The sequence below is a fragment of the Palaemon carinicauda genome, chromosome 13, assembly GCF_036898095.1.
Source record: "Palaemon carinicauda isolate YSFRI2023 chromosome 13, ASM3689809v2, whole genome shotgun sequence".
Classification (NCBI taxonomy): Eukaryota; Metazoa; Arthropoda; class Malacostraca; order Decapoda; family Palaemonidae; genus Palaemon; species Palaemon carinicauda.
Window position 1 is genome coordinate 34,049,411 of NC_090737.1, and position 14,402 is coordinate 34,063,812.

A 14,402-nucleotide genomic window follows, 5' to 3' on the forward strand; every position below is an offset into this window, starting at 1 on the left:
AGGAAGGTTCTGGCCCTAATTCGTCACCACCATAGGCTGGACGAGCCTCAGCCTTCGTCAGAACAAGCTTGGCTGTCAGGTCTGGGCAGGATGGTTGACAATCCTGTCCAACAGAATCGTTCTGTGTACCGGACGGGCGACACTCAGGGCCCCGCACAATTGAAGAGGCCGTCGCTACCCTGAACCAGGGCAACACCGATGAGCAGAGCCTGAACGCACCGGTGGTGTTTTCACAAGCAGAGGCCGCCATGATGGAGGACACCGCCCAGGACATAGTGAACGTAACCTCATGGCTGTACTGGTGGGTGTGCACCCTAGCAGGGTTCCAACTGGCGCACAACCTATCAGTTTGAGAGAACCAGGCCCTGTTACAAGAACTAATCTGCTCGGGGGGCAAGGCGATGAAGTTTCTCACCTTCCAGTCCTTTACCCAGACAGCGAACTGGGTTCTGAGGAGAAGGGACACGGTGCTGAACATGCTGCCCCGCAGGCTCCCCGAGCGAGAAGAAAATTTCCTAAGGAACTCCCCTGTCTGGGGTGAGACCGTGTTCCCCCTTCAGGCAGTGGCGGAGACAATAGAGAGAGTCGGAAAATTAAAGAGTTTGGCCGAGCCCAGACAGCAGGTGACAAGGCGGCCTCCTCCTCTTCCTGGCACCAATTCCCTCGGCCCTCCAGAAGGAGCGGTGCCCCAACCCAGGCCTCCTTTAGACCTAGATATTCAGGCGCAAGGAGAGGCTATTCTAACCGTCTCCCCAAAAGGAGATAGGGAGAGAGGCCCCCTACACCTTCCCACGCCTCAGGTGGGGGGATGCCTCAAATGATATTGGCAAGCATGGCGAGACAACGGTGCGGATCCATGGACGGTGACAGTCCTCAGGGAGGGATACAGGATTCCCTTCCTGTCAGATCCCCCCCTCTGATCCCCAAACATTGAACAGAGTGGCTAGCACCCAAAGACACCGAGAGGAGAGCAGCCCTTCAAGCGGAAGTGGAGGCCATGTTGAACAAGGGAGCCCTTCTCCCCGTCCACGAACCTTCCCCAGGATTCTACAGCAGGCTCTTCCTGGTAGAGAAAGCTACGGGAGGCTGGAGGCCAGTCATCGACCTCTTGGCTCTGAATAAGTTCATCAAGAAGACCACCTTCAAGATGGACACGTCGAAGTCGGGGCTGGCGGCCTTGAGAGAAGGGGATTTCATGATGCCCATGGATCTCAAGGATGCATATTTTCAAATCCCCGTTCACCCCTCCAGCAGGAAGTTCCTCATAGTAAAGTGGGGCTCCCAATCCCTGCAGTTCAAGACCCTCTGCTTCGGCCTGTCAACAGCTCCGCAGGTGTTCACGTGGGTGTTCACCCTGGTCTCAGTCTGGGCACACAAACAGGGCATCAGGCTGATCAGATACCTCGACGACGGGTTGTTGCTTTCAGCCTCGGAGGCAGTCTTAAAGGATCAGGGCACTCAACTTGTACAGTTCTGCAGGGAACTCGGGATTACAATCAACCTTGAGAAGTCCCAGTTAGTCCCAGCCACCAGGATGACGTACCTAGGGATGGTCCTGGACTCCCAGCTGGCGAGAGCGTTTCCCTCCCAGAAGAGGCTGGACAACCTGGACCAAGTGATTCGCCCGTTTCTAGCAGACACTCCAATGAGAGCCAAGGATTGGCAGAGACTCATGGGACACCTGGTCTCAGAAAAATTGGTTCCTTTGCAAGGGAGGCTCAAGCTGAGACCAATACAGTGGAACCTGAAGGACCTCTGGTCAGTGGAGGAGTCCCTGCAGAAGGTAGTCAGGGTGTCCCCGTCCTCCAAAGACATGCTCCTCTGGTGGTCTGACAGGAGGAACACGCTGAGAGGGATACCATTCGCTTCCGCTCCTCTGGAGATGCTGCTCTTCACGGACGCATTGAAAGAGGGGTGGGGAGCTCATCTCCTCGAAGAAACAGCAGAGGGAAAGTGGTCAATGGAGGAAAGAACCCGACACATCAATATGCTCGAGCTCATGGCAGTACAAAAGGCCCTGGCGTCATTCGCCCGTCTTCTTCGGGGAAACTCGGTGGCACTAATGTGCGACAACGCCACGGTAGTGGCGTACATCAAGAAACAAGGAGGCCTAAGATCAAGGGAACTGTGCGACCTCACGGTTCAAATCCTGGAATGGACCGAAATGAACCACATTTTGCTCACAGCCAGGTTCATTCCGGGAAAGAGAAACGTCCTAGCCGACGGCCTCAGCAGGACAGGACAGGTAGTAGGGTCGGAATGGTCTCTTTATCCGCAGGTGGCACAGGAGGTTCTCCAGCTTTGGGGCTCTCCTGTGATAGACCTGTTCGCCACAAGGCTCAATGCACAGCTACCAGTATTTTGCTCCCCGGTACCAGATCTGACAGCAGCGTTCGAAGACGCCTTTCAACACTCGTGGGACGCTCTTGACGTTTACGCCTTTCCTCCCTTCGGGATCATCAGGCAGGTGCTCAACAGGCTAAGGCAGTCGAGGTATACAAAGATGACTTAGGTAGCGCCCTGGTGGCCGGAGAGGGAGTGGTTCGCGGATCTACAGGACCTGTCCACCCTTCCTCCGTGGCCCCTTCCAGCAAGAGAAGACCTGCTAAGCCAACCTCACTTTCTAAGGCTACACGAAAACCCCCAGGGCCTGAGGTTACACGCGTGGAGGTTATCAAGCGCCTGCTAAAGAAAGAGGGATTCTTGGATAAGACTGCTTCCAGGATGTCGGGGTATCTTTGGAAGTCCTCGTGCGTAGTGTACCAGGCCAAGTGGGCCACTTTTGTTAAATGGTGTGCCACACAGAATCTGCAGCCCTTAGACACTTTGGTCCACAGTATTGCAGACTTCCTGGTTCACCTAAGGGACAGCATGGGTGTCTCCATTCCAACCATTAAGGGAGTCCATGTGGCACTGGGACAGGTTTTCCAACTCAGGGGCATCAACCTAGGGGCTTCTCGCCACATCTCCATGCTCATCAGAAGTTTTGAACAGTCTTGTGACCCTTACTCCTCAAGGGTTCTCCAGTGTGATGTAGCCAAGGTCCTCAGGGCTCTCTCGAGGTCTCCCTTCGAACCTCTTAAAGACATCCTAGACAAGGACCTCACTCTCAAAGCTGTTTTCTTGCTAGCTCTTGCCTCAGCCAAACGGGTGAATGAACTCCACGGCTTGTCCTTCGAAGTCTCACACTCGAAAGGGTGGAAGGATATGTTTTTTAGGTTCTTGCTGGAATTCGTGGCCAAGACCCAGAACCCAGCAATTGTTGATCCTAGGTTTGAGGAATTCTCTATTCCAGCTATTCCGCGCTTGGACAACCCGGAAGACCTGCTTTTGTGTCCCGTGAGGACTATCAGGAAATATCTCAGTAGAACTTCCAAACTCAGACCAGCTATCAAAAGTTTGTTTGTTTCCTCAGGCCCAGTCAAGAAAGCGGTGTCTAAGAACACTATATCTTTCTGGCTCTGGCAGGTTATCAAAAGACCGTACGAAAGTGAGGGTTCCACGGTTCCTGGTACCCCGCAACCCCATGGATGTTAAAGGCCTTAGCATGTCCCTAGCCTTTGACACTAACATGGCAGTGGGCCAAATCTTCCGAGCAGGTACTTGGACCAGACAATCCACCTTTACAGCCCACGACCTGAAGGATTGTACGAGAAAGTCCCTGGATGCCTTCTCCATTGGGCCAGTAATTTCGGCCATGCAACAAGTTTAGTGGTTTTTGGGCCCCGGGTAGCCGTGGGAAGTAATCGCAAGCGACACAAGTTCCTCCTTACTCCCCCCTTCCTTGCTACCCTCTCCCTTCCCCCCTTATCCTATCCTCCTTCCATGTGAGAGATGGACATTGAGGAACACCATGTCTGGATTATATATAAAGGTGAGTTGTACATAAGGTAGACTTTTGCATGCTTTCCCCTGCTCTCCTACCTCTCCACTGGGTCGTCTAGACCTAGCCTCCTATCTAGGTCTTGTGCCCCAGGATGTTTTGGGATATTCCGGCCTGTAAGCCACTCCCTCCTCCTAAAGTATAAGTCTCCTAAGAAAGTAGTTCGAGGTAAGTACTCCATGTTGGAACAAATCACAAATTTTAGGTAATTTGTATTTTTCCTAACAGTACTTACCTCAAACTACTTTCGGGTTATGGCCCACCCATCCTACCCCAAGTATCTTACAGGAGTTCGAGGAGGACTTGAAACATATGCTTACTGACGTCCTAGCAGCGCTTCCCCACACGCTGACCCCGGGGCGCCCAGGACGTTCATCCTTCTGCCCCGGAGCGCCCCGACAAGGTAACGGAGTGAGAGGGAACTAGGCAAAATTCTTGGTCGGTTAATGAGGAGATCCCAGATCCTCCTAAGAAAGTAGTTTGACATCCTGGAAGTGTTAGGAAAAATACAAATTACCTAAAATTTGTGATATAATCATATACAGAACTGTATTATGTGTTGAAGCTTTTTTTGATAATTTTCATTGGTAATATCTTTATACAATGGGGATTATATGACAGCAAGTGATAGTGATTGAGTTATTGTGTATGTTTATTTTTTCATTACTGTTTTACTATTATTATTATTATTATTATTATCATAGAGGATTATCATAGTATCATAATATATAGTATACAGTGCTTGTAATTTTTTTATTCAGCTGTTTAGTTTAATGGGTAGTAAGTTGGCCAGGGCACTAGCCTCCCGTTGAGATACTACCGCTATAGAGTTATGGGGTCTTTTGACTGTCCAGACAATACTGCATTGGATCCTTCTCTCTGGTTACAGTTAACTTTCCCTTTGCCTACGCCAAATAGTCTGGCCTATTCCTTACACTTTCTCCTCTATCCTCATACACCTGACAACACTGAGATTACCAAACAATTCTTCTTCACTAAAGAGGTTACTGCACTGTAATTGTTCAGTGGCACTTCCCTCTTGGTAAGGGTAGAAGGGATGCTTTAGCTATGGTAAGCAGCTTTTCAAGGAGAAGGACACTCCAAAATCGAACCATTGTTCTCTAGTCTTGGGTAGTGCCATAGCCTGTGTACTATGGTCTTCCACTGTCTAGGGTTAGAGTTTTCTTGCTTGAGGGTACACTCAAGCACGCTATTCTATCTTATTTCTCTTCCTCTGGTTTTGTGAAAGTTTTCATAGTTTATATAGGAGATATTTACATTTTGTTACTCTTCTTAAAATATTTTATTTTCCTTTTTTCCTTTCCTCTCTTGGCTATTTTCACTGTTGGAGCCCTGGGCTTATAGCAACCTGCTTTTCCAACTATGGTTGTAGTTTAGCAAGTAATATTGACAACAACAGCAACATCAACAATAATAATTAAAAGGTTTATACAGTACATTCTGCATATGAGAGGCAGGGATATTAATATTGTCAATATTATATTTCAATGTACTCTACCATATTACCAATATAGTACAGTACAATAATTTCTGTAGTGTGTTTTACATTTAAAATACAATTAAATTTTTTCAAGTAAATGCTAAGATTTTATTTTGCCTATTACCCGTGGAATTCCACAACTGCGGAATGTCTCAGAGTGTAACGACCGTTGATAAGAAGGTTTCAATTTTTACAGTAATTAATTGTTATCATTTACTTTTGTATTTTTTAAGAGAATTTAGAATACATAAATGTTTCATGTATCTGATTCTATTTCAGGATAAAACATTAGCAGGTGTTCTGAACAGCAATGGAAGAGAGCTTCATAAAGTCATTTTTGGGGTGTCAGAATTTCTTGCCAAGGCCTCAATGCCTCACGATGCTGGACGAGCTCTGTCTGCAATTTCTGCTGTGGTTGAAGTAGTGCTATTTAAGTCAAATGGGGAACTTGATGATTCTGCTTTGTATACAATTCAAATCTTAGTACACACACTCACTTTTTATGTAGGTGAATTGTGTAAAAAGTCATATTTCTTGGCAGGTGAGTTATTTTAAATTTCTGCTAGTTTTGTGACAGTTTTCTTAATCCTGTTTGGTATATTGTTCCAGATATTACAATATGGCCTTACGTTTTTGTTATTCAAGTGTAAAAACATGTTCTAGATTAGCTGTTGTGTTCTTTCTTTTAGCCATTATCTGTTTATTACATACATTATTTTAATTATTTTTACCTGAAATTCACATTCCTTCCATTATCTGGAAACACAGCATCACTGACTTTCTAGGTGATCCCTTTAGGGTTATCAGGAAGGTGAAAATTCTGGGATATAACATCTTTGTTGTCAATTTGTTTATTCTTGTTAAGGTATATAAGGAACCCTATTATATATATATATATATATATATTATTGGTGCAAAGTTGTGCTCCTTAATCAGCATAAAATGTGTTTCATCAACATGTAGAGCACCACATGTTTTGTGCCAATTATGTGATCTTCTCCTGATGGCCTGTTTGTCATTTTCTTAATCTAAAATCTAGTTTTCTTCAACTTTTTCATCCTTTGGTGAAGTATGTTATGCTTCTGTCTCAACACCTAGTGTTCCCAGCACCTTACTTAATGCCAAACTCATACAGAAGTTACTTTTATACCTTGATTTATATTAATCGTGTCTTTAACATAACACTTTGTATTTGTATTTTTTCTTATACAAGAAGATCTCTGCTCCAGCCTTGTCATTTCCACTCCCTTGGACAAAATAATGGAAACTGCTACAGTGACAGTTCTCTGTGTTAGAATAGCTTAAGCAAATATTTGTGATTAAAAACTTTTTGGGCTCTTAAAAACTCCTCTTTCAATCTGCCCATAACTCCTCTTTCAATCTGCCCATTTTAGTTTGAGTAATCGTTGAATAGTTTCATTGTTTTCATCAAACCAGTCTGTGTGAGACTTATGTTGTGAAGCCAATGGTTTCTTGCAATATTTTATATCGGATTGCAGAACTTTATCCACTCAGTGTCTAAATCTTCCTTATCTTGGAGGGATGTGAATGCCCTTTTATCAAAGTTGCCACTTTGAAATTCCCAAACATGCCTCAGTATATCTAAGAATCGAGATAGATCTGTAAGTGACTTTGTTTGTCCCTCCAAAAGTGGGATGTTGATACGAGAACGATCTAAAACTTTTGTAGGCAGTAACTTCTCTTGAAGGTTACCCATCACCCTGGAAAAGTTGATTCCCTACAGCTGCTTAAGAATAAAACCCCAAACAGTTTTTTTCTGCTGAGGCGTTGGTAGGCTGCAGTTCTGTTTGCTGTGTTCCTTGCTGCTCTTTTCAAAGTCCTTTTATATGTCCAACAGTGGTAGGGCCTAGCTCACTTGTGAAGAATCTCCCGAGTTTAAAGGAGCACGACTCGGCCCTATTAACACAGTGTTATAATTGTGGTTACTTTAAATTCTATCTACTTTTCTGTTTCCTGACCTTTTTTTTTTAATTTGAATGAAAATTTTATTTACAAAATGGAATCTATTTTTGGGTGAGACAGCCATGTCGTCCTGATGGAAGGTTCCTTTAAGTAGCTTCCTAGGGTATATTTGACTACAGTGATATTCCCAGAGAATTTAACTTAAGGTCTCCAGAATTCTAGCTCCTGGCACGAATATCCTCAAAGTTTCCTTTTAGGATATCTCATAATATCAGGGGACGTATTCTTGACACGCCAAATAGCAATCTGCACCCCGCATAGCATTTACGCTTCGAGGGGGGAAAAGTGGATAAATAAAAGAGGAGCCGTTATAAAGTTCTCCTTTCTCTGTTACTGTTTGAGTACTCAGATGGCGCCATAATTGTCGGCCATCTTTATTCCTTGTAGCGTTAAGCCGGTACTTATAGGGGGGGATCCTGCCAAGGCCTTTCATAGAAAGGAGGGCGGGTCCATCAGGACGACATGGCTATCTCACCCAAAAATAGATTTTTCGCTTCGCTCAAAATCCGTTTTTTGGGCTCAGGCCATGTCGTCCTGATGGAAGTTTACCAGAGCATTAATGTATCCGTGGATTTCCCAGTTGTGCCTTAGACCTCAAGACAATATTTCCTTGGTCCTTTATATGTCATTTCTTCTAATAATATATTATGTTAGTGCTTCCTGCCCCCTACAGGGAAGAGTCGAACTAGACTCGGGAAAAGTCTCGAAGTTGCATATTTCATATGACCCACCTAGCATTCAAAAAGGACATGCAGGTCTCACTGTATGCCTTTAGCCAAAGTTTTATTTATAATATGAACACAGGTTCATGTCAGCCACCATAGCATCTGATGTATAGCAGTCCAGTTGTATACTGCAACAGACAAGTTTGTATCTTGTATTGGAACAAGTCACTTCTAGCTAGAAAGGTTTGTACACATATAGGAACAAAGTTACTACCTTTGTTTAATATAATTATGCAGAATAAAAAGGGATGAAATGAATGCTCACACATAACTTTATTAAAATGTTTAGGGCGAAATAAGACGCACAAAACAATTGATCATTTATTGTCAAACAATAAATAAAAATTCAGCATACATTTATAATATCATAAAAATGCAAGTGGAATAGGATTTAATAACATAGACAAGACAGAATAAATCAGAAATGCTTGTTTTACCTGAAAACAAAAACTTTGCCACTTCACATGAAAATTTTTGTAAATTTTAATAAATTTTCTAATGTCTTTCTTAGAAGTTTGTCTATTTACACTTGTGTAAGAAACACATGGCACTTAGTGTTCAGTCTATGTTTCATCACCTTTGTACACTGGAACAGTCCATAATGTCACCATGATGACATTTCACTTAACATGTTGCACTATAAAGTGCCAACATTTACACCCTTTAGAATTAAAGTCCCACATAATTCACTGTTCCTCGCAGCACTAAGCGACAGGTTTTAGTACACTACCTGCTGCTACACGAATCGTTTTAATTCTTGCACTCGCTTCGCGTAGTGTTTGAAAAACACTCTGGATGACTTCCATCCAGTAAACGAGCGAAGGCTCTCGAAATCCATAAGCTGGAGAAAATTTAACGAAGAAGCAATTTTCCTAGGATCATGACCTGGGGGTGTACTGTCATGATCCGCTCTGCGAATGAAGTAGGTGATCTTCGCCCTTTGTTGTTTCAAGGATAAGTTTGAGCGTGATGTTTCTCCTTTAAAGAGCTGTCCTCCCCTGAAGTGTGAAGTTCTGCGAAGATAGACCTTTAGACTCTCCACTGGACACAGTGAGACATCTTCCTTCAGAGGGCAGATTCTCCAGGGACCCCACCTCTTAATGGGTAGCTCATTCTTGGCAACAAACGTTGGGTCGGGAAAGAGATTTAGTTCTAGCGTTTCAGCAAACTGGATATGGCCTTCTTCCCTAGACAAGGCCACTATCTCACTAGCTCTAGCTTCTGAGGCTAGAGCAAACAAGAATATAACTTTTTGAGTCAAATCTTTCAAAGAGCAAGCATCGTTGTCCAAACTTGAAGCAAAATGTAGTACCTTATCCAAAGACCATGAGATGGGCCTTGGAGGTGTTGTAGGCCTGAGCCTGGCCCAGGCCTTAGGGATTTTGTTAAAAATCTCATTAGACAAGTCTACCTGGAAAGCATAAAGCAAAGGTCTAGTCAAGGCAGATTTACACGTAGTTATCATGTTGGCTGCTAAACCTTGTTCATGAAGGTGAATAAAGAAAGACAAGCAGAAATCCATCGAGATTTCCTTTGGATTTCTTGCCTTCACAAAGCCCACCCACTAATTCCAAGATGACTCGTATTGCCTTTTGGTAGAGTTTGACTTATATTCCTCTAAGAAATCTATACTTTCTTTCGAGATCCCAAACCTTTTCTTTACTGTTAGGGAGAGAAAATCATGAGATGAAGGTCTCGAGTTTTCTGTAATGAAGCGAAGACAGTCTACTTCTGTACTTGTTGAGACAGAACTTGGTCCGGCAGAGGAATCAGCCTCGGCTGTAATTCCAAGATTAAGGGGAACCAGTTGCTTTGGGGCCACTTGGGAGCCACTAGGGCTACTGTTCCTTGAAAAGATCTCGGCTTTATGAGAACCTTCATCAGCAGGTTGGGTGGAGGGAACAGGTAAACCCTGGTTCAATTTTTCCAGTCGAGCGACATGGTCTCCACTGCTTCCTTTTAGAGGGTCCTCGTACGGGGCCACGTATCGAGTAAGTTTCTTGTCGCTCGTTGCGAAGAGGTCGATCTGCAGTTCCGGGACTTGATGTAAGATGAAGGAGAATGATCTTGCGTCTAGGGACCATTCTGTCACATTGCGGAACCCCTGAAGGTGAACTGCTGACAAGTGCCATCTCTTCTTTTCCGCCAAACGGAAGATGGCCAACATCACTTGGTTGAGTTGAAGCGATCTCGAGCCTTGACGATTCAGACATCTCATTACCACCTCGCTGTCCAGAATTAATCTTATGTGGACTGAAGGACAAGGGGATAATTTCTTCAGTGTAAGGAAGACTGCCATGGCCTCCAAAATGTTGATATGGAAGGTCTTGAATAGAGGGGACCAAGTTCCTTGAGCTCTGCGTTGATGAGAGTGACCTCCCCATCCTTCCAAGGATGCATCCGTGTGGATGACGACTGAGGGTGGAGGCGGTTGTAGAGGTATTGACCTCTTGAAGTTTTCTGGCCTCCGACCATGGCTTGAGAAGTGATCGTAGCCAAATCGGTAATGGTCTTTTTAGATCTCTTCAAGCGTTTGATGCGTATCTTCTCCAGACTCCTGGTGCATCTTTTAGCTGTGCTTTTAGCACTGGGTCTATCACTGAAGCAAACTGAAGGGAGCCCAGCACTCTCTCCTGTTGGCGTCTTGAAATCCTGTCTTATTTTAGAAGTCTCTTGACAGATCCGCTATCTCTCTCCTCTTCTTTAAGGGAATGGAGAGATGATGAGACTGTAAGTCCCAATGTATGCCTAGCCATTGGAATTTCTGAGCTGCAGATAGTCGAGACTTTTTGGTGTTGATCTGGAATCCCAGGTGTTCCAGGAACTGGATCACTTTTTTGGATGCTTGCATGCATTTCATTTCGGATGCTGCCCACACCAGCCAATCGTCCAGATAGGATACCACTTGGACACCTTGTAGGCGTAGTTGTTGAACGACTGCTTCTGCAAGCTTCGTGAAGATCCTTGGGCATATGTTTAGTCCGAAGGTCATGGCTCTGAAAGCGTACTTTCTTTTTTGTAGCTTGAATCCTAGGTAGGAGGAGAGTTGGCGATTGATTGGAATATGCCAATAGGCATCTGCCATGTCTATGGAGACTGTGTATGCCCTTTTGGGCAGTAGGGCCCTTATGTGTTGAAGGGTCAGCATCTTGAACTTCTTGTTCTCGATAAACTTGTTGAGTGGCGACAAATCCAGAATGACTCTGAGTTTGTCTGAGTCCTTCTTGGGAACACAAAACAGCCTTTCTTGGAATTTGATGGACTTTGCCCTCCTTATCACCCGTTTGCTCAAGAGCTCCCGGGTATATTCTTCCAGAACTGGGGTGGAGTGTTGGAAGAACTGAGGAAATGATGGTGGAGCTGTCTTTCAGCTCCAACCTAGTCCGTTCTTGATTGTGCTATGGGCCCAGGGATCGAAGGTCCAATGATCCCGGAAGAGTCTTAGTCTTCCTCCTACCGGAAGCATCTCATTGCTTCTGGTTTCCGGAGGGCTTGCCTCCTCGACCTCGTGCTCCCCTACCCCCTCTTCCTCTCGAGGGACGTCTAGAGGAATCTCTACCTGTACCCCTACCTTTAGGGCGAAAGGTGGTGGTCTGCCTCTCGTAGGCGGGAGTAAAGGCTGGTGACTGAGTCCCCAGTTGCTGCGGTGCCATCTGGTAGGTGGGTGGGGGCTGTGCTACCATCTGTGGCACCGCGGTCACGGGAAGTTGTTGTTGTCTAGCAGGGCGAGCTGGCACTCTTGGCCTCTTTGTCTTCCTCTTCGGTTGGGGACCCTCATCCGGAGAAGACTTCCTCTTAGCCGACATGCCCCACTTCTGCAGAAGATTTCTATTGTCCGTGGCGGCCTTTATAGTGGCTCCTCTTTTATTTTGCCACTTTTCCCCCTCGAAGCGTAAACGCTATGCGGGGTGCAGATTGCTATGTGGCGTGTCAAGAATACGTCCCCTGATATTATGCGATATCCTAAAAGGAAACATTAAGGATATTCGCGCCAGGAGTTAGAATTCTGGAGACCTTAAGTTAAATTCTCTGGGAATATCACTGTAGTCAAATATACCCTAGGAAGCTAGTTAAAGGAATCTTCCATAAGAACGACATGGCCTGAGCCCAAAAAAAGTTATATATTAGAAATTCTACTTGCATTTTAATTTTTATAGGCATTATTTTACAGGTATAGTTCAATTAGCCACCGACAATTGGCCAACTGTACCAATTTGCCACAGATGACAGTTTGCCACCGAATGAGGATTTACAATTAAGGATGAAAAAAATCATGAGAAAGAAAACTCGATTTAAAGAATCATATATATTTTCTCTAAAAGGATAAAAGTTATACAAAACTCTAAAATGATAAAAGTCATGCAAAACATAATTAAAAAGAAATTTTTATTATAATTTCATTACATTTGAAAATCATGTGCTATACCTCATAAATATATATTCAATACAACTTTTCTCATTATAATCAGAAACAATTTTTTTCTATTCATTTGTCTTTATCTTGGTACTTTTTCATCGCAGTGGCAGGTTCATGTCCTGTGATTAGATGCCCCACCCTTTTTGTACTTTTTTAGTGCTTCAATAAACTTCCACAATGTTGGATGATGGCTTCCTAGTTGATAAGAAAGTTTTCTGGGATACGATTTTGCATAGTTAATGGTTTCATATTTGTTATTCAGTATTGTTTCATAAAGATTTTTGTTACCTTGTCTGTTATAAACGACTACGTAATTACACTCGACCAAGTTAGTAAAGTTTCTAAAATTAACAATTTCCAAGGAATCGCCTAATAGTAATATTATCTATTAGTAATAACAGTTTGCTGGCAGCAAATATTAATAGCTTAGTATTTTTCTAGGAATAGGCTATTTGTGATAATAGCTAATTGTAATAAAAGTTCGCTAGTGCCGAACTGTCCATGGTGGCAAATAATTGGGGGAGAACTGTTTTTGGCAGCTAATTGTCGGTGGCAAACTATGGGCAGCAAATTGTCCGTATCCATTATTTTGTCAATGTACAGTATAGAAGTTACTTTAAAAAGGGACCATTATTCATATGCAAGTGTTTAATTTTTTTTTTATAAAAGTGAATGTACTGATTATAGGTTTTAAAATTCCCTATCTTTTCATGTTTGAATGATAAAAATTGGTCATTATTAAAGAAGTACATTCAAATTTTTCTCTGAAAAATTCATATTTTGAGAAATTGGTCATAAGAGTTTTTGAGTAGAGATCAATTGAATTTTACATTAGTATGTATAAGTATGGGCTTTTAGCAGTAGTTTTCCTCACCACTGGGGATTATAATCATCATAGTTTATATTTTTCATACAAACACATCAATTATAAAATAGATTTATAATTATGTATTATAACAAGTAATTGAATATTTTTCAGATTATAACAATCAGATACTTAGCAAGTTATGCAGATATGCCATTGTTAACTATCCAGAGTGCCTCAGCACATGTCTTCCAGTCTTAATATCAAGGTAAGACCATTGGTTGTGTTCTAGTTTGATATAAAATGGAATATGAGCAAAGCGAAAAATCTATTTTTGGGTGATATCGCCATGTCGTCCTGATGGAAGGTTCCTTTAGGCATCTTTCTAAGGGATATTTGGCTACAGTGATACTCCCAGAGAATTAACCACAGGTTTCCAGAATTTTAACTCCTGGCGCAAGTATCCTTAATATAACTTTTAAGGATATCGCATAGTATTGGGACGTATTTTTTTATACGACACATAGCAATCATCACCCCGAATAGATTTTCCGCTTTGAGGGGGAAGAGTGGCGAAATTGAAGGGGAGCCGTTATCAAGGTTACCCGGTGGATCCCCTCCCAGTACTACTAAGGCGTAACTATTCCTTGTTGAATTTAAGCATGGATAACTGCAGATAGAGTAGTTTCAGGTGGGGTCTTTCGTTACATAGTTGTATACTCCTTTTCGAAAGAAGGGAGGGTCTGTCAGGACGACATGACGATATCACCTAAAAATAGATTTTTCACTTTGCTCAAAATCTGTTTTTTGGGCTCAGCCATGTCGTGCTGTTGGAAGCTTACTAGAGAATTACTTGAAAGTACTATATCTGTGGATTCGTATAAGTGCCTTTACTTTGAATGAGCTCCTTATATGGTCTCCTAGACCTTTATATATGATATTACTGTTATTTGTCATATCCACTAAGCTTGGAACTAGCTTAGGGCTTCCTGCCCCCTGCAGGGAAGGGGTTGACTTTGACTATAAGGATTCAAAGTTTGTATCTCCCTAGGGACAGACGGTAAATTTTAGAGATTACCTTTTTTATC

The 14,402-nt window shown here is 43.3% G+C and overlaps 1 protein-coding gene across 1 annotated transcript in view; it reads left to right on the top strand.

The window, feature by feature from the left end:
• The window catches only part of tefu (Serine/threonine-protein kinase tefu), a 912,746-nt gene that overhangs the window by 631,391 nt on the left and 266,953 nt on the right, over positions 1-14,402 (top strand). The window contains exons 28-29 of the mRNA XM_068385552.1: positions 5,664-5,925; positions 13,489-13,582. Coding sequence (XP_068241653.1) covers positions 5,664-5,925; positions 13,489-13,582 — 356 coding nt within the window. The remainder of the gene's footprint in view (positions 1-5,663; positions 5,926-13,488; positions 13,583-14,402) is intronic.